The 26574-nt window shown below is 42.3% G+C and overlaps 1 protein-coding gene across 13 annotated transcripts in view; it reads left to right on the top strand.

The window, feature by feature from the left end:
* LOC130917366 (phospholipid-transporting ATPase ABCA1-like) overlaps positions 1–26574 on the top strand; it is a 321379-nt gene that overhangs the window by 111908 nt on the left and 182897 nt on the right. For 8 of the 13 annotated variants that reach the window (XM_057838723.1, XM_057838765.1, XM_057838739.1 and 5 more), the window contains 7 exons: positions 13625–13695; positions 13841–13987; positions 14063–14265; positions 16667–16834; positions 19424–19643; positions 20065–20283; positions 20393–20591. The exons of 1 other annotated variant lie outside the window; for it this stretch is intronic. In XM_057838723.1, the coding sequence (XP_057694706.1) occupies positions 13625–13695; positions 13841–13987; positions 14063–14265; positions 16667–16834; positions 19424–19643; positions 20065–20283; positions 20393–20591 (1227 nt within the window). Of the gene's footprint in view, positions 1–13624; positions 13696–13840; positions 13988–14062; positions 14266–16131; positions 16368–16666; positions 16835–19423; positions 19644–20064; positions 20284–20392; positions 20592–26574 lie in introns of those variants that run through there. 4 more of the 13 variants (XM_057838793.1, XM_057838783.1, XM_057838715.1 and 1 more) reach the window with 3 other exon arrangements.

Raw genomic sequence — 26574 nt, 5'->3', positions numbered from 1 at the left:
TACTCCCGCGTTGCGGTGACGGCGCAGCGACTACGGCGTCATTCGACATTCGATAGTTCTGCGGTGAGGGAACGCGTTGCTCTGTAATTCACCGCGAAGCCACTAGAGGGATTTGGCGTTATGTTTGTACTGTATGGTTTTGGGGCATGCTTGTTTACTTCCGCTAGTCGGAGAAAAAATAAACAATGCAAGATGGAACTCTTGAAAGTAAATATTCTGCTCATCACACTGAATAAATATTGAACATACAAATGTTGAGGGGCAGGCGACGCAGAAGACGGTTTCGAGGCGGTCTGGCCGACTTTTGATGCTGCACAGAGAGTTTTAGACTCGGGTGGAGAGAGCTAGCTGGGGCGGCTAGCTTCAAACTGGCGTCGAGCACTGCGTTCAAGGTCTGCAAAGCCCTGCAGCCCGATTTGTTTGCCGTGTCCTACAACCAGCCAGTGGGAAGCCATAGCAGATTTCTGGCGTCTATGGAACTTCCCAAACTGCGTTGGCAGCCTTGATTTTGACGTTATCATAATAATAATAATAATCAATCAGTGATGGTGCATCGTGTGTGTGAACTGTCTGTTATTGAAAAGATCAAAACAACTCTTTTGACACCAAATCTGTACTTTATTCTTCATATACTTGAAGTGTGACACGTAAATAAGTCACAGACTCACAGCAAACATATGTACACAGTAAATGATGAAGTGCACCAACCAAAAATACGACATATAGTGATAAAAAGTTGGCAGTTTTTGGCCGACTGGGTCACCGCTTTGTGTGGCCACTCGATTCCGAACACCCATGTCTCGGTGGTTCTTCCATTTTTTATTTTTTTTTCAATCGCCGACCTTGCCATTTGGCAATCACAATAATGTCTTGACGAGACTTGCTCTTCGATGATACTCCCGTCGGCTTGGTCCATTTTTGCGTGTAGAAAATAATGTTTGATTCTATTCTACAAAGGCGGTGTTTTCGCGGTAAACCGGAAACAAGTCTGAGCGGACCAATCACAGTCCATTTTCGCCACGTCATACACGTCTAGGTGACGCAAAGGTTAGAAAATTCGAGAGGCGCGCGTCAGGCTACGGCGTAGGGTCGTAACTCAATTCTTCCTTGACGGCGTAGGTCTGACGCGAAGTATAACTCGGCCTTTACACTCAGGGTGACATGGAGCAGCCGCACAGATGGACAGCGCTTATTGCACACGTGGTCAAGAGGTAAAATTTTGACATTGCAGTCCTCAGTAAGACCCTGTCCTCTGTAAAATACTTGCTGACAGAAGTTGCAGGCTACACCATTGAGACATCATTGAGCGGCTCATGACCTGGCGTATCCCCCTTGTGTAAGGCCGGTTTGCTACGCAACTCTGATTATGCTTCCACCTTGGATGCTGAAAGTAACATCAAAGATGCCTTATACACAGGGGTGCACATAAGTGGTCCGCATGCGCGCATGCGTACTGGACGTAGACAAACGCGCTGGCCCTCAACGGCTTCCATACGCTTTTGCGAACCGATGGCTGACCACTGTATTTGCGGCGGACACAAGAAAACCACTTCTCAAAATGTCAAAGAGGCAGGCCCCACTGAGTAATTATTTCCGTGTTCCCCCACCCCAGTCAAAAGATAGACAGACGACAGAGACATCACCGGAGCTACCGAAAAAAAGGAATTTTGCTGAAAAGTGGCTGCAGGAGGTACCATGGCTAGAAGCAAATGATGCTCGCACGGAAAGGTGGTGCAAAATTTGCAGTAAGAATACCAATGTCGCTGATAAGAGCAGCCCATTTTATGTAGGGTCAAAGAATTTCATCCATCCAAACTTTGAAAAGCACGAAAAAAACGGAGCATGTGGCAATTAAGCAAACTATTGATGTCAGACAGGATCCCACTCGCCCTGTGGACAAGTGGTGGAATAAAGTTAATGAAGACCAGCGCCATGCACTGACAAACGTGTTTTTGCTCGCATTTCATAAAGCTAAACATGCACGTTCAATGAGCTCTTATGAGGTGGACATCCCACTTTTACAAAGACTTGGAGTCAATGTGGGAGGCAAAAAAATATGCGCACCCCTGTTTATTTCTTTACATTTCACTTCAAAGTAATGGCAATTTTGTTGTGCCAGTTGATGTTAATCAAGCGTTAATTGGTAATATAGTTAATTAAAGGTAATTGGCTATTAGTAAAGCTTGTCATAATTTTATCGCAACAGGCGGGTCGGCTCTCAAGCTCAATGAGGACCAAGTCAAATCTCCAGGTCCTCCTCTGAGAACCTGGAAAAAAAATATGTGCACCCCTACCCCTGCTTATACAAGTTCCTCTCTGCTGCTCTATCAAGAGTCCCTAAATCAAATGAACTCCTCAATCGTGACTTGAATGCCTGAGTTTGCACGGATGCAAAGCTCTGGACAGAGATAATCGGTACGCCCAGATCTGGGAAAATACACAACAAAGGCATTTGACTCCTCTGTCTGTGCTCTGAGCAACATCTTCTCATCTCAACTCAGTCTTTCAGCTGAAGAAATACATAACATCTCGATGCCAACCCGGTCACCTGTTGGACTTTCTAATCTCCAGGCAACAAGACCAAAAAGATGTCAACAGGGCATTGCGTGGGGCTCAGTGCTGGACTGACTACCTGGCTGATCAGAACTACTGTATTTTTCGGACTACAAGTCGCACCTGAGTATAAGTCGATCCAGCCATAAAATGTCCAACGAAGAGAAAAAAAACATATACAAGTCGCACCGGAGTATAAGTCGAATTTTTTGGGGAAATTTACTTGATAAAATCCAACACATAGAACAGACATGTCATCTTGAAAGGCAATTTAATATAAAAATACAATAGGGTACAACATGCTAAATAAATGTACAGTGTACAGTGCATGAACAATGAAATGTGAATATACTGTCCTACGCTACGGCTCGGTCCTGGCTATCCAGCGAACTCCCTAAAGACTATGCTGGACGTCCGTATAATTTGCTGAATCAATTTGGTCCTCGATAGCAAACAGGTTCACATCAACGTAAATAAATGATAATTAGATACTATTACAGTAATAAGTAACAGGTTAGCATGCGTTCGCTATCATTAGCACATCGTTCAAACAACCACACAACTGGCTCTAAGTGTCCGATCGCGGGTGGAAAACACACAGCAACAACAGAAAAGATGATACACGCAGGCGTTGCCTTTGTAGAGATAATTTAAAAGCATAAAAAATGAAAGTAGGTTCGCAGCCGTCTTTTCTCTCTCGCGAGCTCGCCCTCTCACTCACTCAGAGCTTTGTAGCTGTCCGTCTTCTTCTGGCGTGTGAGCACTCTTCTTCACGTAAACAAGTGTGAGTGCGCCCTCACGTGGGCGTGAAAGCGCCACAAACTAAATGCATCCATTTCAAGATAAAAAAGTCAATAATACAATTGAACATACACTGCCAAAGGCAGAACGCGAACGTGGCCATAGCTATAAAGAGTTATTCAGATAACTATAGCATAAGAACATGCTAACAACTTTACAAAACCATCAGTGTCACTGCAAAACACCAAAATAACATGTGAAATTATATCATAATGTGTTAATAATTCCACACATAAGTCGCTCCTGAGTATAAGTCGCACCCCCAGCCAAAATATGAAAAAAAACGCAACTTATAGTCCGAAACATACGGTAAGCTAAACATGAAAATCTGACCTCACACAAGAAGCAACAGCTAAGAAAGTGTCTGAACTACAAAGCTTTGGATTCCTCAGAGTGCACCTCTTTTTTTTAACCTGTCCTGTTCAGCTGTTTGACACGGAGAATGGAAATTTTGAGTGTCCGGGTGTGTCCAGTTTTATTTTTTTTACATTGGAGTATGACACTCCCATTGTGATCATTCAACATACCTCGTTTATTAACACAAAGCAGCGAACAGGAAGGGGTTATGTGGAGACAGAAGAAAAGAAGGAGAGAGAGAGACAGAAGAAACACAACAACAAGAAATACATTGAACGCCTTCACTAATTATGAATATGTTGGTGCTATCGTCAGCTAGATGTATTTCCGGTTGACACCATGTGGGGGGCCTGATAACCAAGAAAAGAGAGGAGGTGGAGCTCGGGGGTGAGATAAGTGATTTGGAGGGATGGAGTGTACACAAATCAGCCCTGTGATCTAGAACCCAGCAATCGTAGGAGCCTGCAGGCAACCCACTCCACTCCGCCCCATCACTAATCCCGGCACCGAGGTCTTCCGTCCGAATGTGCCCAATCACATCCAGCCATGCCCAAATCACATTAAATATCTGATAGCCACACATATGAGCGGAGATGAAGCGTGGGCGCCAACCCAAAGCCACGCCCCCCCCAGCACACCGGTTTGGGGGGGTGAGCAAGCGCAGCCTATCCCTCTTCCCGCAGCCCAGCAAAGGAGCCATCATCATCCCCCCGGGATCCAGGGTGGTCCCCCGGGCCTTCAGGGACGGGATAAAGGGACACGCCACCACCCCTACCCACTCACCCGGCCCACGAGCCATCGCCCCAGCCCCCCAACCGGCACGGCACATCACGGACCCCCAACAGGCCACCAAGCCCAGGGCAGGGCAGGAACCCTCACCAGAGCATGCGACACCCAGCCAATCCCCCAGCACCCAGCCAGCAACCTGCACCCAAGCGCATGGCGAATACCCAGGAAGAAAAGACAGGGGAAGGCGGAAGCAGGAGGATGCCGGGAAGCCGCCGCTGGGTGGCGCGAGACTGGAGCCCCGACCCCCACCCCCGCCCATGTTGCCGTCAGCCCAGGCAGGGAGGAGGCCATGCCCCGGGAGCCACGCCATAGAGGAAGAAGTGCGGGACCCACCTACCACCCTATTACTGTGCCTGCCAGGTCCCCGACTGGCAGCCATTGCCCAACACCGTGATGGGATTGTGTGGGGAGGATAGTGCTGTGTATGCATTAAAATAGAGTGCACCTCTCAGTATCACAGCAGGCTAGCTTCGGAGTTTACCTCCTTGGAGAATTATGCTACCACCTGTGACAAGGACAAGGAGTGGGAAAAACTGGGGTCCACAATGCATCAAGCTGCCTCTGAAAACCTCACCCAGAAAAAACATCAAGTGCCTGTATCTGTGCTCAGCTCCAAGTGCCCTCTCCAAGTTGATGTTACTTGTACTGAAAGGCAAAGAAGGGTCATAGAGCTGGGCAGTGACATAGTTGGACCTTTTGATTCAGCAAGATGTGACTGTCAGTTTACAGTGACACTCATTACAACACAAAATGGCCAGAGTCTGAGTGAGGAAACCTTTCCATGTTAAGAAGGGAATGTCAAAGTTCGATGGTGTTACTGGAGTTCTAAGGAAAGTGGGTTCGCGTGCTTACAGTGGGGTAAATAAGTATTTAGTCAACCACTAATTGTGCAAGTTCTCCCACTTGAAAATATGAGAGTATGTAATTGTAAAAATGGGTACACCTCAACCATGAGAGACAGAATGTGAAAAAAAAAAAAAAACAGAAAATCACATTGTTTGATTTTTAAAGAAATTATTTGCAAATCATGGTTGAAAATAAGTATTTGGTCAATGGCAAAAGTTCATCTCAATACTTTGTTATGTACCCTTTGTTGGCAATAACGGAGGCCAAACGTTTTCTGTAACTCTTCACAAGCTTTTCACACACTGTTGCTGGTATTTTGGCCCATTCCTCCATGCAGATCTCCTCTAGAGCAGTGATGTTTTGGGGCTGTCGTTGGGCAACACGGACTTTCAACTCCCTCCACAGATTTTCTATGGGGTTGATATCTGGAGACTGGCTAGGCCACTCCAGGACCTTGAAATGCTTCTTACGAAGCCACTCCTTTGTTGCCCTGGCTGTGTGTTTGGGATCATTGTCATGTCACTGAAAGACCCAGCCGCTTCTCATCTTCAATGCCCTTGCTGATGGAAGGAGATTTTCACTCAAAATCTCTCGATACATGGCCCCATTCATTCTTTCCTTTACACAGATCAGTCGTCCTGGTCCCTTTGCAGAAAAAACAGCCCCAAAGCATGATGTTTCCTCCCCCATGCTTCACATTGGGTATGGTGTTCTTCGGATGCAATTCAGTATTCTTTCTCCTCCAAACACGAGAACCTGTGTTTCTACCAAAAAGTTCTATTTTGGTTTCATCTGACCATAACACATTCTCTCAGTCCTCTTCTGGATCATCAAAATGCTCTCTAGCGAACAGCAGACGGGCCTGGACGTGTACTGGCTTCAGCAGGGAAACATGTCTGGCAGTGCAGGATTTGAGTCCCTGGCTGTGCATTGTGTTACTGATAGTAGCCTTTGTTACTGGGGTCGCAGCTCTCTGTAGGTCATTCACTAGGTCTCCTTGTGTGGTTCTAGGAGTTTTGCTCACCATTCTTGTTATCATTTTGACACCACGGAATGAGATCTTGCATGGAGCCCCAGATCGAGGGAGATTATCAGTGGTCTTGTGTGTCTTACGTTTCCTAATAATCGCTCCCACAGTTGATTTCTTTTCACCAAGCGTTTTACCTATTGCAGATTCAGTCGTCCCAGCCTGGTGCAGGTCTACAATTTTGTCTCTGGTGTCCTTCGACAGCTCTTTGGTCTTGGCCATAGTGGAGTTCGGAGTGTGACTGACTGGGGTTGTGGACAGGTGTCTTATATACTGATAATGAGTTAAAATAGGTGCCATTCATACAGGTAACGAGTGGAGCCTTGTTAGACCTCGTTAGAAGACGTTAGACCTCTTTGACAGCCAGAAATCTTGCTTGTTTGTTGGTGACCAAATACTTACTTTCCACTCTAATTTGGAAATAAAGTCTTTAAAAATCAATGTGTTTTTTTTTTTTTTTTCTACATTCCGTCTCTCATGGTTGGGGTTTACCCATGTTGACAATTACAGGCCTCTCTATTCTTTTCAAGTAGGAGAACTTGCACAATTGGTGGTTGACTAAATACTTATTTGCCCCGCTGTATGTGCGAGAGGATGGACATACATGGAATTCTTCGTGTTCGTTTGGATCCAGAAAGCGTGATAGACAGGTCCTGTTCCCGTTGTCTGCCCAACTCCTATTCAAGGGCCGGATTTAGTTCATCAATCAATAGGCAAGCCAGTCATAGATAGGCCTACTACAGTAAAATTGAAGCGTGCCTGGCTTAAGGACGTACAATAGTTGAATATATTGTGAAAATGTTGATGTGGAGGAAAGCTGTTTACGACTGTTGGAATGTTGAAGTTGAAGCATACAGTGGTACCTTGACATACGATCGCTTCGACACGTGATCTTTTCAACATCCGATGTAAAATTTTGACTCGCCGTTTGTTTCTACATCCGACGACATGCTCTAAATACTACTGTTTATGATAGCGCCGTAGTTTGTTTTCTCACCAGACGGACGCGCAGCGGATTCTCTTGTGAGAGAAATAACATGGGTTCCAACAATTTTAGTGCAGGTGGTGAAAAAAAGGATAAAGGTGATAATGATAGAAAAATATGGGCGTGGTGTGCGCGTCTGTGAACTGTCTCGACAATACAGCCTTAAGGCGGTCTAAGATCTCTTTATAAGTTGAGGGGACACTTTTTATATAGCCAAAGAAATCACCAGCGTTGTCAGGTTTTTAATCATTTATTTCAGAACTTGTGAATGTTGTGAACATACCCATTGTCTGTCGCAGCTGAACTCAACAACAGAACATGAAAAGTGAAAGTAAAAAGTCTCTCTGACTCTGATGCGTCAGCCACGCAGTGCGTTCAGGTACACGCAAAAATACATCTGCGACATTAGAGCCTGATTCGTTACATTATTACAGGTATTATTAGTATTATTATATTATTCAGATTTTTATACATGACTTATCTGTTTTGTTCTGTGTAATTGCTATTTGCAGCAGTATTACCAGCTAGGGATGTCCCGATCCAGGTTTTTGCACTTCCGATCCGATACCGATATTGTTTTGCACTTCCAATCCGATACCGATATTGGCCGATACCGATACCAGCCTATCTGAGCATGTGTTAAAGTTTAAAGTCATTTAGCCTCCTTACTTAGTTGTCAGATGTTGAAAAGGATTTTAGTACTCTTGATAACAACTAGCCAGCTGAATTAGGTGAGTTTGAATAACACACAACGGTTGGTAACAAGAAACTGACCTGTTTATTCAGTGACAAACACAAAACATTATAAATGACAAACAGAAATGGCATAGTCAGTCAGTAAAACGTGGAAATAATATTGTAAACTGTCTTAAAAAAGCAAAACACACAAACAACCTCAGTGGAAAATCCCACAAAACCCCCAAGTTATTAGATGCTTTTAATGTTTCGTGCATTAGTTACAATAATTGTATACAAAGTCTCTCAGGTTTAAATAAACGACTATTTCAGTATCAAGTTAACATTTTAAAACAGTAAATAAAATACTCAAGTTCCCATTCTGTATCAGCAGCTTTAAACTACATTCAATTCATTTAATTTTGCGAATCAACTGTTAAAGTTGTTAAAATTGCTCCCGTTATTCCATAATTTCCCTTCTGTCTACTTTCGACATGTGAAAGATTTAAAACTGTTTTGAAGATAGATTCAAGTCAATATTTTGCCGATTTAGGAGTATTTTAGATAAAAAGTTAATTAGGTTCGCTTGGAAGGTTCACAACAGCCTAGGGAAGTCTCCTGCTTTAAGATGGCAGCTGTTTACTAATGCATCTAGTTGTCCATACTTCAATGTTGCTACCGCCATCGAGTCTGTCATTTTGCATCTACTTCTATATACATATGACATCTAATATCTACAGTAAAACGATGTTGACGTAGTTTGTCGCAGCAGTCAGGTATTCTTGTGTTTTTTATCCAGCGGCATGAGTTGAGCTAAAGTCGTGAGTCGAGCATTGGCATTACCCGGGTCAATGACAAGCATGCTCTCATCATATTCTCGGGACGCGCGATCCATTTCTCATTGCGTCCCGAAGACCGCGCTGTGTATTAGCTCCGCTTTACTTGACATATTTCAATAATCGGAATTTGGATGTTTGTGAATCGTTCTCGATGCTTCCATGGCCGAATAGCTCAAGGATGTAATGATGGCTAGGCATGTTGTACCTTGGTTCATGTTCTACCGTGGTTCTAAGTGTTGGATGGTGCGGCTTTACTCGCGAGAGATAATGGCTCGTCATCCAGAATGAATTCTTTGGCAATGACTCTTGTTATTCCCTGGGCTTTGGGACTGTCGAGTGCCAGTTTGTCACGCATAGCAAAAGTTTCTGCCAGTGTCAGTTGCGTAGGATCTTTCTGTCTTCAGTTTTCTTAACATACTCCTCATGGTGGTATTTCGCTAAATGCTTGATTAGGTTGGTTGTATTAAACCTCTTCGTCTTTGTTGTCCTTTAAGGTGAAATGATCCAACACAGCTGACATTTTTACCGATAAAGTCTCTCGGTAATTTGGGAGACGGTAATGTAATGTGTTGAAGGTGTGCCGTACAATGTGGACTGGATTTTAGGTAAACCGAAGCAAAAACTGGAATGGATTATGTAACTCGGTGCGCTGGAAAACCCGGACCGGACAATCAAAAAAACTGGATCAGAAGTCCGGATCTGAATTTTTCCGTGTCGGCCGATCCGATACCAATGCGTATTTTTTTGCCCATATCGGCGTCCGATCCGATCCAAATATCGGATCGGGACATCTCTATTACCAGCAGTATTTATTAAGGATTCAGTGTAGGTTTTCGGGCTGTGGAACGAATTATTGGAATTATAATGTATTCTTATGGGAAAATCCTGCTCGACATACGACCATTTTGACTTACAAACAAGGTCCTTGAACGAATGAAGTTTTTATGTAGAGGTACCACTGTACTTATTCCAGATGACTAAATACTGTGAAGTCGAGAGATCTTGTTTTGTTACTCTAATTGACAAGTTTTGATGTTACAATTTACTGAAGTGAAGTTTGCTGCTCCATTCTACATTTCATTTTGATTGCACCCAGTGCAGGATAAAACCTTGGTCTATACATTGAACAATACTACTTTGGACAATTGTTATACTGCTGCTAATGATCATTGCTTTATTACACTGTATATTGCAGTGTATGTTGCTTTAATGATGAAGGAAGTTTTGTCAACTAAGGGGGGCGTAGTATGAAAAATGATAAATTTCCTTCGTGTTTCTGAGATTTGTATCAGGCTTTGGGTGCTCGTAGGGCAGGGAGAATGAGTAGAGCGTGCCCCTGGATGTGATGGAGATCGCCCACGAGCGCTTGGAGAGAACCATGGAGCTTGTTGTGCTTCTGCGTCGAGGCTACACCGTTGACAGTGTACCCTTCTTGGACCCTAAACTCTAGCCTGACCTGTCTCCCAAAAATCCTGACTACGTGTCGCGGTGAAGTGTTGCTACGTGAACAGCAATGACTGTGATTTTGTGTGGTCCACACAAAATATCATTGCTTTCATTTTACTTTCATGCCATGTTGTGTGTTTGCTGGTGAGATATTAGACGTTGAATCCGGCGAGGATCGTCAAAATCTGCCCGCTGACATCCTAAAATATCCAAAGTGCATCTGTTCGTCAATGCTACTCGGTGGATGAACAAGTTGGGCATACTTGTACTGTGTCTCAACTGGTTCTCCTGCGTTTAACATTTGAAGTAAAAACAATTCTTTTTCTATTTCGGTGAGTTCAACTCGATATCAGCTGCTTGGTCCCTGACATCAAATTAACCAAGGAGTGCTATGTATTAGAGATCGACGGATATGAGTTTTTCAGGACCGATACCAAATATTATGTTAGAGGGGCTGATAAGCGATTTTGGGAGCCGATATTCATTTGCAGTAATAGTAAAAATTGGGGTAAAAAATGGAATAATGCAAACACTGAACTTCATTGAAATGCATAAAGCATGTTTATTGAATCACACAAATAGAAAATAATAGCTCCAGAAGTCCTTGAATTTCCTTGACTTAGAAACATATATCTTGTAAAGTTGAATAATAATGCATCAGGCTGCATCTTAGCCAAAATAACCCAGTTTTAAAGGGCATGTTACACCATAAAAAATCTTAAGTAGCATTATTATTGGAATTAAAATCATATTTTGAGACGGTTCCACTATATACAACAATTTGGATGTTTAACTCCTCCTATCATTATAGCGCTCTGGCGCCTCCAGCTGGGTGATGACGTCAGACAATGAGTGATTTCAGCGGATTTAGCATTGAGCCTAATGGAGGGTGAAGTGTTTTTCAGCGATTGTAGTTCAGGTGTGGATTTTTCAAACAATATTGTCAATCCAGAGGAAGTATGTGACATACAGCCATATATGTTGAGTCGTATTTGGAGGAGAAAGACTCAGAACGAGAAAAAGGCGACAGAGAGCAGACCGCAAAATGTTATCATTGTTTTTAGCTCTCCAATATTTTTATAAGATATTCTTTGTAGCTAAGTATTTCTCCCAAATTGCTAATTAAATTGTATGGTCATGACGAATAACAGTCTTGTGCTAAATGGAATATGAAATATTAAAAATGCACTTGTTCAGTACGACTGGGCTAAATTACAGCATAATGGTCAAAACTGCTGACTTAAACCTTCCGAACGGTATATTATGCCACTGGAATTACTCTGTCATTACTCTGTGGGGACTCGGAGACTAAGAGCTAGGCAACATGTTTACCAAGTCTCTTCCTCGCCTTTCGAAAGTAAAAAAAAATCACACAAAACTATCCCGACTAATGTCACACACAGCGGTGGGAGTGATTGGCTTCACCGATTGGCCAGCCCCCGGCAGCGAGCAAGTTTCGGCTCATCGTTCCCCTGCTGCGGCCCCAGCAGGCAGGAAGTGCTGGGGATTGCAGCAGGGGAATGAATGCTTAAAACGGCGCATCCTCGGTGGACAAACCGGCCAATGTCGGAGTGTGTGGCTGCCGGAGCCCAAGCCGAGTATAGAACTCTTTAGGCAGGCAAGTGAAGAGGGCTGAGTGGGGTGGAAATCTCGACACAATTGGGAAATGGACACGAGCGGTTGGCTCCCCGGGCCCAAGCCCAGGATAGCGCTCTATAGGCGGGCACGTAAAGAGAGCCGAGGGGGCGGAGGCTCGACACAATCGTGAACTGGAGACGAGGGTGAGGTGCTCCTCGGGCCCAAGCCGAGGATAGTGTTCTATCGGCGGGAATGCGAAGAGGGCCGCAGTGGGTGGAAATCTCGACACAATCGAGAACTGGAGACTTGAACGTGTGGTTTCCCGAGTACGGGCTCGCATGCCTTCTTGGTGGACAAGGAGCATTGTCACCCACAAAATACAAGCCACCTCTTTATTAAAACGTGTGCCACGATCCCACGTAGCTTATTCACTTCCTCGTCCGTCCAATGGTCCCTCGATTGTCAGACTTGTTTTGCCAATTCTTTGCGGTGAACAGGATCTTTTTCAAACCCAAAAAGGCTCACACCATTCTCCCTGGTGTAGGAACAAAAGCCTGGAGCACACTGGGCTGGCGTGATGTTTGCAATAAACGAATCAATCTGCAAAGTCAGATGAATCCGCAGTCCTTCTCATACAACAGTATGGCTGTATAGTGCAGATGATCTCACCCATTCACATCACATCCGCCTTCTGTCTCAATCCGAGCCCGTGGCCGGAAGTCTCTAGTTTTCGAAGTGCGGGATTCAAAAAATGTCCTTAATGTTCCAATCGCTTCTGCACACATCCAAGCGGCCCATTTAATTCAGGAGCATAAAATGCCGCGTGTAATATGGAATAAATATGCTTTTTTGTGTCTCCTCACTTTAAATCTATTTTTTTCATATCAGTCGGTCGGATTAAAAAAACGGCCTATACTGATGTCAAATTTCCAAATATCGGGGCCGATAATCGGTCTATCTGATATGATGTGATGCCCCGCAGAAGCTAGCAAAACCCCACAAAGATAAGGATACATCCCTCAGTGACTGGGTGGCGCACTACAGCGCAGTGCATCACTTCTATGCAGAACTTAAAATGCTCATCGATGATGCAGAAGCATAAGCCAAGCTTAAGCCACTGCAGAGGGATCTCACCCACTCACGTTACAGTGAATAAACTAATTTAATTGGACAGTCAAATTTCTTTTCAAAAAAAGGAAGAGGCTTGCCAGACTACAATCGCACAAAAGGATACCATTGGTCTGTATGTCATCTATTGGGGAAACACAGGCATTGCAGGGATAGAATGAATAATTGCAGTTCTTATCAATACAACTCAGCGATCCATCAGCCACCCCGCCCCCCCCAAGTCTAAGCCTTGAAAGTGGTAAACTCCCCATCTTTTTTAGAGCCATCTCATTGTTAATTCAGTCCAGACCAGTGTGAGGAATAGGTGAGGAATTTATAACACACATATTACATCAAAAAGGAAGAGGATAAAGAACACAGCAAGATAAAGCATTAAATAACACGCTTAATTGAACACAACGCAGAACATATTGTATACCATTTGCAGCCACTATTGACAGTCATGGTTGCCCAACTTCCCATCATGCATTTGGGCGGAGGAGACGATCTTTTTCTTAACATGCCTTAACAAGCATTAAATAAAGAGTGAACATTAAATAAAGAGTGAACATGTTTGTACTAATTTTTCTAAAATCTAATTAATTTTCATGCTTTTTAAAGGCAAAGGTCAGCCCGTGGGAAATCTGCTTTACACACCAGACACGCCTGTTGTTCGGAGTGTTATGAATACGGTAAACTATAGAGAATTTTGAATTGTAAGAGGCAAATGCTTGTGCTCTTTAATCGTGCATTCAGCTAGCTACGTGAGACGACTGAAGAATTTGAATGCATGTATTAAACCTTACACAATATGTCTGTCATTTCAATGTGAACAAGATTTTTGAAGACCTGCAGATCTTCAAGAACTTTAAAAAGAAGTGGTTGGTCTTGGAGGAAATATTGAAACCAAAAGGTGACATTTCTCCAGAATCAGTTTACCAGATACTCAACGACACCATCACTATTCTTGACAAACTCACTGAGGTCTATTCCAAGACAAGTTTTAGTTTATTCACTGAGTAAAAGTGCATGGCTGACATCTGCTTCTATTTACAACAGTGTTTTCTGGAGAAATTGGAGGGGTGTACAAATGAAGATCAGCTGATTAGTAGGGCTCAGGAGCTCCAGAGGGGTGATCAGTTTTGGGCAGGAGTGGTATTTGAGCTTCCCGATTCTGCTACTGATTTGCTTCCCTCTGATGTCACCTACAAGATCCGAATGGACAGCAGCTTAATCACCAGTCATATTATCTACGATTTTAGGTAGGTAGGTGATAGAAAAGCACTGCACCTGAGTGGTATTGCACAAAAGTAGGTTTGATACATAAAGGATCGTGAAGCCGCAGCTTAACTCCCGCTTTCTTAGATGAATTGGTTGAATGTTTACCATGCCAGGATGAAGTAGCCTTTTGTTGCTAATGTGAATTTGACAATAGATATGTTGACCATTCATTCATTCATCCCGAGGGTTGCAGGAGTCTATCTATTAAATTAGTGATCCAGAGTATAGTCCTTCTCTGAAATAGAAGGCATGCGGGTTCTCGACTAATATTTCTACAGGTTGATTGTTAAGATCATTGATAAGGAATTCACTGATGTACATCTTCAGGAATTTTGTGGATCGGGTTTCATCAATGTTTTCTCCATAATTTTTTGGCAGATTTGTTTAATGTATTTTTTTATGTGATAAGAACACAATGTTATTTGTATTTAACCATGCGTTTTTTTTTTTCACTAACTTGCTATTCATAGAAAAACAAGTTGGTATCAACGGCAAATAATACTTTACATTAGTATGGACAAGGAGGTGAGGGACTAGACAAAGCATGACTCCAAAGACCCCTTATGACGATGAAGGAAAATGATGTGTACGTATTACCTTTGCGTTACCGGGGCCCCCCTCGGGAGCCAGGCCTGGAGGTGGGGCTTGAAGGCGAGCGTCTGGTGCCCAGGCCTGTTCCCATGGGGCCCAGTCCGGCTCAGCCCGAAAAACAAACGTAGGTCCCCCATCCCATGGCCTCACCACCTGTGGGAGGGGCTAAAAGGGTTGGGTTTGTAGGGAGCGGGCAGCAGCCTAAGGCGGGGGCCTTGGTGGTCCGACCCCAGCTACAGAAGCTAACTCTTGGGATGTGGAATGTCACCCCTCTAGCAGGGAAGGAGCCTGAGCTGGTGTGCGGGACAGAGAACTTCCGACTAGATATAGACCCTACCCACCGACGTCACAAAATCACGTGCTCGCTGTATGGTTCAGCCCACTTGTCCGTCATTTTGTGTCTGTATTATCAATGGTCTCAATTGATCGAGCAATTTATAATGCATTTCATGGAAGACCCGGTGCTTTCGGATGCCGTAAACTCACTTGATGCGTTGCATAAAAGGTGTTATGTGGAAAAGCTTCAGTTTATCCATTCGCCAGATCCATATTTGATACCTAAATCGATGTTTTTCGACCCGCTGTCTCCGCCGTATTTGCCTGACATCTGCTAGCTACCCTGAACTGTACAACTATCTTGTCCACACAAAATCAGCCTATTCTCACGAAAGTTTGAAAAACTTTAAGTGCTTGGAGGCTTATAAATACTTCGTTGCTGGTTGGGTGAAACAGGTCCTCGTCCACGAAAATTCGGCAGGAATCTATCTTGTGCTTGGAAAGGTGAGTTACGAAATTTTCAATTCAAAATCTTTTGTTATTGCTAACATCCACTGTCAAGTCTAATGTATTTCATGTCGTTTGTCAATGGAGTTAGGGCTTTTAATGTTTATATGGTTTATATGGCGATTAGCCTAGCAATGATCTTAATTGTGGTTGTCAGCCCAAAACCCTCTAAATATATATTAAATGCATCTTACCAGATATAAAATGACTACTACATAATCTGTGGTAATCGTTTGGAGCCCATTAGGGTTTACCCCGGTAGACGAGAGGGTAGCCTCCCTCCGCCTTCGGGTGGGGTACACGTCCTGACAGTTGTTTGTGCTTATGCACCGAACAGCAGGTCAGAGTACCCACCCTTTTTGGAGTTCTTGGAGGGTGTGCTGGAGTGTGCCCCCTCGTTCTCCTGGGGGACTTCAACGCTCACGTGGGCAATGACAGTGAGACCTGGAGGGGCATGATTGGGAGGAACGGCTCCCATGATCAGAACCCGAGTGGTGTTCTGTTATTGGACTTCTGCGCTTGTCATGGTTTGTCGATAACGAACACCATGTTCAAACATAGGGCTGTCCATATGTGCATTTGTCATCAGGACACTTTAGCCCGCAGGTCGATGATCAACTTTGTAGTCGTGTCATCGGAGTTGCGGCCGCATGTTTTGGACATTTGGATGAAAAGAGAGCCAGAGTTGTCAACTGATCACCACCTGATGGTGTGTTGGCTTAGTAGAGGATGGATGGACGGATGAATGGACGGACAAGGAATTAACAAAGTCATTTATTAAAGGAGCGGCCATAATTGGCGGCCATTGAAGAGCATTTGTAGTTCTTAATGAGAATCCTTATCTCCACATTTGAAAACTGGTGTACAGTGATCCATCCCCACCCCACGATAATCGAAATCTGCAAAGTAAAGGCGGAGCTAATTTGAATTAAAAAAAATATATATATATATATCAGAGCTGATTGATTATGTTGGTTATTTTCTGTTTGTTATGCTGATTTTCTCCAGTTTCTGGTGGCCTGGTATACTTGATGAAGGTGGCTACCTTTCAACTGGCTTTGTGCGTCTTCAGTACATGGTGGAGATGGCCTTGATTAAAAAAATGATAAACAAAACACGAAACATTGGAGTCTACGTTGAGAAAATGCCATACACCTGTTATTCATTTAGTAACACGTAAGTCCTTCAGTGTCATAGTTAAGAATGTTGATATTTGAACCCAAATTATTCAGGACTTCTGTTTTGAGCTGAAAGTCAATGACAGTCTGAGATTCAAGACAAGAATTGTATCTTTACAAATCAAAAGCCAACGTTTATCCTTGTGGGTGTACTAGTATAGAACAGCTACCATGCCGGGCTTCGACTGAAAAAGTGTTTTCTCAATGGTAAGATATAAGGGCCGTTTACATGGTGACACCGAGACGCAACGATTGTGTTGCGGAATGGCCTCGCCTTTACATGGTGACGGCGAAAAGGTAAGGCGAAGATGCAAACTTTTGATTCCAACTTCCAAAGTGGGACGCGGGGCTTGCTCCGCGACCATATGAATGGAATGCTCTCGCGCCGATGACGTCAGCACTCACACTAGGAAACTTTGGGCATGCGAAGTCGCTGTTATTAAACATTGAACATGGTGGAATGTCGACTTTTATCTACTCTTTTTATAATATTTTGAATTCAAATACTTTATGTTCGTGTGTTGTACCTTTTGAAGCAAAATAAAAAACCGAGAGGACACCATTGATTGGAGTGGGCAGGTGTTGTCTTCCGGTCTGAGGAGGTTGTTGTCAAGGAAGTGCATCATTGGCTGTCGAGTTGTAAAACTGCACTGCCCCCTAGGGGCTGGCATGAATACTACATGTCTTCACGCGGAAGTTCGTCATCGTTCGAATTGAGACGTTACCATGTAAATGCAAAAATGAAATGGGTCGTGTTCTGTTGTTTTTGCTGGAGCGTCACCGTGTCATAGGCCCCATTGACAATAGAAATGTTCACCCTTATTATTAGAGTTTTAATATTTTCCTACTGCCAGTTAGCTACACAGTCACTATTATGGACAAAGGTATCCTTTGGGTTTGAATTTTTGTGTCAACAAAAGCTGAATATGCTAACCATAAAGTGCACTGCAATTTTCACACGGCTTTTGTCTTGAATCTCAAAAGATTGTGCAAGCGTTCAAATTGTTCCGGCTGTTCAGTCTATTGTATTTCATTCTCATTCCTACAGATATACGTATTTGCAGTGGGGCAAATAAGTATTTAGTCAACCACTAATTGTGTTAATTGTGTAAGTTCTTCCACTTGAAAATATTAGAGAGGCCTGTAATTGTCAACATGGGTAAACCTCAACCATGAGAGACAGAATGTGGAAAAAAGAAAAAAAAAGAAAATCACATTGTTTGATTTTTAAAGAATTTATTTGCAAATCATGGTGGAAAATAAGTATTTGGTTAATACCAAAAGTTCATCTCAATACTTTGTATTTACCGTTTGTTGGCAATAACAGAAGCCAAACATTTTCTGTAAGTCTTCACAAGCTTTTCACACACTGTTGCTGGTATTTGGCCCATTCCTCCATGCAGATCTCCTCTAGAGCAGTGATGTTTTGGGGCTGTCGTTGGGCAACACGGACTTTCAACTCCCTCCACAGATTTTCTATGGGGTTGAGATCTGGAGCCTGGCTAGGCCATCATCATGGCCCCATTCATTCTTTCCTTTACACAAATCAATCGTCCTGGTCCATGCAAAGCATGATGTTTCCACCCCCATGCTTCACATTGGGTATCGTGTTCTTTGGATGCATTTCAGTATTCAAACACGAGAACCTGTGTTTCTACCAAAAAGTTCTATTTTGGTTCCATCTGAACATAACACATTCTCCCAGTCCTCTTCTGGATCATCCAAATACTCTCTAGTGAACTGCAGACGGGCCTGGACGTGTACTGGCTTCAGCAGGGGGACCACGTCTGGCAGTGCAGGATTTGAGTCCCTGGCAGCGCATTGTGTTACTGATAGTAGCCTTTGTTACTGTGGTCCCAGCTCTCTTTAGGTCCTTCACTAGGTCACCCCGTGTGGTTCTGGAATTTTTGCCCACTGTTCTTGTTATCATTTTGACGCCACGGGATGAGATCTTGCATGGAGCCCCAGATCGAGGGAGATTATCAGTGGTCTTGTATGTCTTCCATTTTCTAATAATTGCTCCCACAGTTGATTTTTTTACACCAAGTGTTTTATCTATTGTAGATTCAGTCTTCCCAGCCTGGTGCAGGTCTACAATTTTGTCTCTGGTGTCCTTCAACAGCTCTTTGGTCTTGGCCATAGTGGAATTTGGAGTGTGACTGACTGGAGTTTGGACAGGTGTCTTATATACCGATAATGAGTTAAAACAGGTGCTATTAATACAGTCAACGAGCGGAGCCTCGTTAGACCTCTTTAGAAGAAGATAGACCTCTTTGACAGCCAGAAATCTTGCTTGTTTGTAGGTGACCAAATACTTATTTTCCACACTAATTTGGAAAAAAATCTTTAAAAATCAAACAATGTGATTTTCTGTTTTTTCCCCACATTCTGTCTCTTGTGGTTGAGGTATACCCGTATTGACAATTAAATGCCTCTCTAATCTTTTTAAGTAGGAGAACTTGCACAATTGGTGGTTGACTAAATACTTATTTACTCCACTGTATACTGTGTCAAGTGTTATTTCTTGTAAAATGCATATTATTTGGACAATGCTTTCACCATCTAAAACAAAATTTTGTTCCCACAGGATTTTTCATGTTTTTGATTTCCTTCCATATTCCATTGTATTCCTTTGGATGGTTAATTTCGCAGTGACAATTAATGACTTGGTTCATGAGAAAGAAGCCTGTCTGAAAGAAACCATGAAAATTATGGGACTGAAAACAAGAACACTGTGGCTCAGCTGGTTCATCACCAGTCTTGTGCCTTACCTGCTGAGTACAGTAATAATTTTAATTATATTTAAGGCAAGTACAACTCCAAATAGGAAAGCTGAAGTTGAACCCTTGATCGCAGAACTGTGAGAACTATTTCATAAAAGAAATTTTTTAAAAAATTTTCAATTTTATCACTGCTAATTACTTTAACCATTTCCGTTGTTAAGAAAATCGTACTTAACAACAGCGCTGTGGCTTGGTGTCTGGTGTGCAATAGAAAATCGTCTTTCACCTAATAATTAGGTGAACTTCACTATTTTCACCGAATGATGAAATAATAATGACGGTGGATGGTTTTCTTTAGCACATCAGAAGCAGCGCTGCAGCTTCCGCAGGTTATGCGGCTGAAAAACACTGGACTAATAAAATACATTTTCAAATCATATTTCTTAGTGCCTAATAATGATTTATTTTGAAATTTTGTAATGTTTTTCCCTTTTCTTTTCTCCAGTTGGGTAACATCCTGCCACGCAGCAATTGGATGGTCGTATTTATTTTGCTGATTTCATTTGCATCTGCATCTATTATGCTGTGTTTTCTCATCAGTACTTTGTTCTCCAATCCTACCATGGCTACCGCATGTGGGGCGGTCATATACTTTTTCTCAATACTTGCATATATACCATTGTTTTTACAGCAAAACCTCCCCAGTACCACTAAATTTTTGGCTGTAAGTGAATGTAATTTTTACCTTCTCAATGCAATGAGATGTACTTGCTTGGATATTTTTGCCAGTCAATTTTGTTTCTTAACATATCATTGCAACCTTCTTTTTTCAGAGCTTTCTGTGTACTGTGGCCTTTTCTTTTGGTTTGGTGCATATCAATAATGCTGAGGTGACAGGCGAGGGGGTCCAATGGTCCAATTTTCAGTTTGGTGATGGAGATGCATACAACTTCCATACATGTATAGCAATGCTTTATGTGGACGCCTTCATCTATGCTACAGCAGCCTGGTACATTGAAGCCGTGTTCCCAGGTATGATTCAATTATACACGTTTATATACTGCAAGGAGCAGAAGTGTTTGCACCCCTTGATATTTGTGCTAGTTCACCCACTTAGAAAATAGAGGTCTGAAATTTAAATCGTCGATGCATTTCCGCTCATAGAGATATCATCGAAAATTTTTTTTTTTTAAAAATCCAGCAATCACATTGTATAGTTTTTAAATAATTTATTTGAAATTTACTTGGGTTCATAAGTATTTGTATCCCTGAGAATCAGCAATAATTATGACACTCAAATGCACCTTTCCCACTGAAACTAGTGGATCAACGCGCGTGTTTTCCAAGCTGATGCAACCCACTAGCAATTGGCATTTGGCACCTTTCCCATTGACAAAAAAAGCCGGGTCTTTTTTTTTCTTTTTTTCGCCCGCCTAACCCTCCACCCCTCTTCAGCCGTGTGTAAGGTTACGTGACGTCACCACGCTAAGATGCACGTCGACAATTGCGACCGAATTCATTCAGTTCAAGGAAGTAAACAATGCGGAGCAAAATGGAAGCCTCCTTTCCGTTTGTGTTCTCTGTTTTCATGCTTTTTACTGCCCTCAAAATGGTGGAAATGCAGCAAAGGATCAACACTCTGCTTGTATTGAGGCAACGTAGGCGACGTGAATTTTGGTTTGAAATTGAAAGGAGTCGTGTAACTACGGTTGTGGGGCGTGTTAAATGGGAGGCGACTGGCACGTTGTTATGACGCATCACGTAAGAGCCTACGTCACCACGTAGATTAGGGTGTTGACTGTTGACCCGGGGTTTTGCTTTCACACTGCATGACGATCAGAGCCGAGGTGATTTTAACGCGGGTCGCTTGGCGGGTTGATTGACACGGGTCGAGGCGGGTCGCTGCACCTTTCCCACTGCCTCCAAAAGCCGATTGTTAGTGGGTCCAACTGCTACCATAGGGAAGACCAAAGACACCAGAGAAAAAAAATTGTTGAGCTCCACGAAGCTGGAAAAGGCTATGAGACAATTGAAAAGCAGCTTGGTGAGAAAAAATCAACAGTTACAGCAAATGTTAGAAAATGGAAAAGGCTAAACATGACTGGTAATCTACCTTGTTATGCTGCTTCATGTAAAATCTCTTCTCGTAGGGCATCACTCTTGGTGAGGAAAGTGAGGGCTCGGCCTAGAACCAGAGTTGTAGCAAGGGTCCCCGGGGGCCCCAGGCAACAAGCAACATGGGGCCCTTCGAGCGTGTGCAAGTCAGGGGGACAGTTGGACTTGGAGCAATAGCATATTTAACTAGAAACTGCAATTTCTGGAGAAATTACACCTGGTCTTTCCTGTGTGGCTATACAGATCGTAGCCCCGCCCAAGGCTATCAATAGAATGGACAAACATGCCTATCAATGGCATTAAACAAATTAAATCCCATTAGAAATGAATGGGAAATTTGGACAACCATGGCCGCCAATGGCGGCACCCTTAATAAGCGTCAATGGAATTGGGGAAGTTTGGGGGACATGTCCTATTGATATCTGGTCATTATCTGTTGATTTTCGGGAAAAAAAAAATTCCCATTGAAAATGAATGGGAAAAATTTGGACGTCCATGGACGTCAATGGCATCACCCTCCATAAGCGTCAATGCAATCGTGGACATCTGGGGGACACGTCCTATTGATATCTAGTCATTTTCTGTTGATTTGGGGGAAAAAAAATGTTCCCATTGAAAATGAACGGGAAAAAATTTGGACGTCCATGGACGTCAATGGTATCAACTTTCATAGGCTTCAATGGAATCCAAGTACATTGGCATCAATAAAATGTAAAAACATGCTGAAATGCCATTAGAAAATGAATGGGAAATTTGGACGTCCATGGCCGTCCATGGCGGCACCCTTCATAAGCGTCAGTGGAATTGGAGAAGTTTGGGGGACACGTCCTAGAGGTTATTTTGTGTTGATTGTGGGGAAAAAAAAACATTTCCCATTGAAAATGAATGAGAAAAAATTTGGACATCCATGGACGTCAATGGCAGCACCCCCTATAAGCGTCAATGGAGTCAGGGATGTTTGGGGGACAGGTCCTATTGATATCTGGTCATCATCTGTTGATTTGGGGAAATTTAGTTTTTTCCCCATTGAAAATGAATGGGAAACATTTTGGACGTCCATGGCCGTCAATGGCATGGACATCCATAAAGTCAATTGAATCCAAGTACACTGGCATCAATAGATTCGACATGCATGGCCGTCAATGGCATCAATGCAATGTAAAAAATTCAATTGGAAAAAATCCCATTGTAAGTGAATGGGATATGTTCTCATTAGAAATGAATGGGACAGTTTTTGGCAAATTTCTGGGGGACCGTAATTTTTATCAAAATTCTGTATACAACTTTTATGCCCCTCACCGTCACGGAATTTTGGATGCCCAAATTGTGTGATTTGGTCAAAAATTGAAGGACTAGATACATTTTGAAACTTTTCTTTCTTTCCCATAAAAAATGAATGGGCCAGTTTTTGGCAAATTGCCGGGAAACCGTACATTTTATCAAAAAAATTTTCATTGTCACTTTTATGCCCCTTGCCATCCCGGAATTTTTGACGCCCATCTTGTGTGTTGTCGTCAAAAATTGACGGACTAGTAACAATTTAAAACTTGTCTTTTTTTCCCATTAAAAATGAATGGGCAGCTTTTCGGCAAATTTCCGGGGGAGCGTATATTTTTTCCAAATTGTGTTAATAACCTTTATTCCCCTCCCCGTCCTGGAATTTTTGATGCCCAAATTGTGTGATTTGGTGAAAAATTGTAGGACTAGATACATTTTGAAACTTTTTTTTTCTCATTAAAAATGAATGGGCAAGTTTTTGTCAAATTTCTGGGGAACCGTAAATTTTTTCCAAATTCTGTATACAACTTTTATGCCCCTCACCGTCCCGGAATTTTTGATACCTAAATTATGCAATTTGGTAAAAAATTGTAGGACTAGATACATTTTGAAAATTGCTTTTTTTTTTCGGAAAATTGCCGTTTACGGGCAAATGGAAAATTTTTCGGGGACTCAAAAGTCCCTGCGTCGCGCAAAAGTTCCGGACGTGTCGGTACTTGAATGGTGCCGATTGGTCAAGCGGTTCGGGCTGCGCAGCGCGCCGAAGGATTCCCATTCAAAAAAAAAACAGAATAACATATAGGGTGGCTAGAATCAGAAGTTGTAGAATCACACTACCTGATCTTTCCAAAGGAAAGACCAGGTAATTAAAAAAAGGCCAGATTGCCGGCCACTCTCACTCTGAGTCACGTGACACACATACATACACGCGCAGTATAATGCAGTGATTCTTAACCATAGGGCCGCAGCCCAAACTTGGGCCCCGAGCGCCACCTAGTGGGCTGCAAAAAAAATCTGCTTTATACGTGTGGGCCGCGGGACGCAATAACAACTCCCGACCATGTAGTGGCGCTAATGCATCAGTCAGTTGTTACTTTAACCAGGTCCATAAATAAGGAGAAGTCACTCATCTAGCTGTAAACAAACAAGATGGAGAAATATTTAAAACAAAAAAATGAAGACGACCCCCCCGCCAAAAAGTAAATTTTTGCGCAAGTACAATCCCGACTTCATTAAGTACGGCTTCGTGAACGGAGGTAGCGAGGCAGTGCCGAGAGCCCAGTGTGTGGAGTGTGGGTTAACGCTGTCTAACGAAGCACTTAAGCCGTCAAAACTACAGCGGCACCTAGAGACCAAGCATCCAACGCTTGTGGGAAAGCCGGTGGAATTTTTCAGGAGAAAAGAAGATGGGCTGCAGATGCAGAAAAGATCGATCGTGTCACTGACTGGCAGCTCTAAAAGTGCACTGAAAGCTAGCTACCTCGTAGCCAGACGTGTGGCACAAAGTAAGGCAAGGCAAGGCAAGGCAAATTTATTTATATAGCGGAGGCTACTCTGAGAGTGAGCCTTTCCCCCATTCCACCCAGACTGGATCTGATTGTGTCTCAGAGGCAGGCCCAAGTGTCTAAAAAAGGGTCTTAAAAGGTGAAGATAAAGGTGAAGGTAAAGCAGGTGAAGATAAAAAGGTTGAAGAAAAAAAAAGTTGTATAATTGTTATTATTGTTCTTATGTTACAGATATAACTATTCTTCTGGTTCTACCATGCACAAATATAGTTTCATTTGCACTTTATTTCAATTTTATTTACATTTTATTTAAAAAATATATATATTTTGAACGTATTTATTTTATCACCACCTTTTTATTGATTGATTTTATGTGTATATATTTATTTTTATTCTGAGTCCTTCCTTTTTTATATAAGTAAAATCTAATTATTGGTCTTTTTTATTATATTAAGCCTGAATTTATTGATTTGTGCCATGAATCAGAGGCAGGCCCAAGTGTCTCATTAAGAGGTGAAGATAAAAAGGAAGTTGTATAATTGTTGTTATTATTGTTATTGTACATATGTTACAGATATAAATATTCTTCTGGTTCTACCATGCACAAATATAGTTTCATTTGGACTTTATTTCAATTTTATTTACAGTTTATTTATTTTACTTAAAAAACATTATTTTGAATGTATCGATTTCATCACCATCTTTTTATTAATTGATTTATATGTCTATATATATTATTTAATTTTATTCTGAGTCCTTCCTTTTTTATTATTTTTAAGTAAAATCCAATTGTTGGTCTTTTTTCATTAATAAGCCTGAATTGATTGATTCATGACATGTTTAACCTTGGCGTTAACATTGACATGTTCAATAAAAGTCTTTGTGATGATCATATTTTATGATGTCATTTTATTTGACAAGGTTTTTGCTTGGTAAACTGTAAGTGGATTTGGTTTATTGAATTGAATTGAATTGAATACAAATCAAACCAAGAGTGAGATAATTATAAACCTATACAGTGTATATATATTAAATAATATATAATATAATATAATTACTAATAATAAATAATTTATATTAAAATAATATTTAATGGGCCCTGGGCCACATTGTACTGAAAAAAATGGGCCTCAGGGTCAGAAAGGTTAAGAACCCCTGGTATAATGAACACAAAGGTGGGGGGTGCGAGTGCGTGCACGTGCGGTTATCTTGGCCATAAAAGTGGCGAAAACTAAGCACTTTACAGTCATATGGATGTACAACATCATTTGAAGATGCTAAACTAACACATTCCCTCGTAACACAAATGGGCAACGCGAATATAATGAGAAGAACGCTCTCCTCGACCCAGCGAGAACGAGCGGGAGCAACCAGCCGACGTAACAGGAAAAACACGAAACGGTCGCGCTGATAATGGCTCTAACTTATCATAAGAACTTTATGGCATGAAGAGGAAATACTGACATTCGTTCATGGACGCACAGATTAATCCTCTGAGTCTAGCAGGTGGCCGTCCTCTGCTTGAAATGCATACACCTATTCTCGCTCCCAGAAAACGCAGCGCTTGTGACATAGGACAATAACAGGACTGGTTGCTATGGGAACATATGCATACCCAAGGAACCTTGCTAAAAGGAGTATTAAAATTGCTAATAAAATCGTTTAGGATTATTTTAGATGCATATATGCTGTATTTTTCTTATAGAATATTCGACGAGGAATATGATAGACCAGGGGTTCCCAACGACCGGTCCACGGCGCATTTGGTATCGGGCCACGCAGAAATAATAAATAATTTATGAATGACTGCATTCTGGCCAGTTGACTTTGGCCTGTGCCGCTTAACACACCAATATCCCTTTCTACTCTATAATATACAACTACAGGATAGGAGGTCGTCATAGAAATGCATTTATTGGACTGTTAGCAGTCCATCTTGTTTTGTATATCTACAGTGCCCTCCATAATTATTGGCACCCCTGGTAAAGATGTGTTTTTTTTAGCTTCTAATTTATTTATTTTTTATTCAAATAATATGGGACCAAAGCACACGCTCCTAGTTGAAGCCTGGGACCGTGTGCTTTGGTCAGATGAAACCCAGATTGAGCTTTTTGGAA

The sequence above is a fragment of the Corythoichthys intestinalis genome, chromosome 1 (genome assembly GCF_030265065.1).
Source record: "Corythoichthys intestinalis isolate RoL2023-P3 chromosome 1, ASM3026506v1, whole genome shotgun sequence".
Lineage (NCBI taxonomy): Eukaryota > Metazoa > Chordata > Actinopteri > Syngnathiformes > Syngnathidae > Corythoichthys > Corythoichthys intestinalis.
This window is presented reverse-complemented; position numbering and strand designations above follow the sequence as displayed.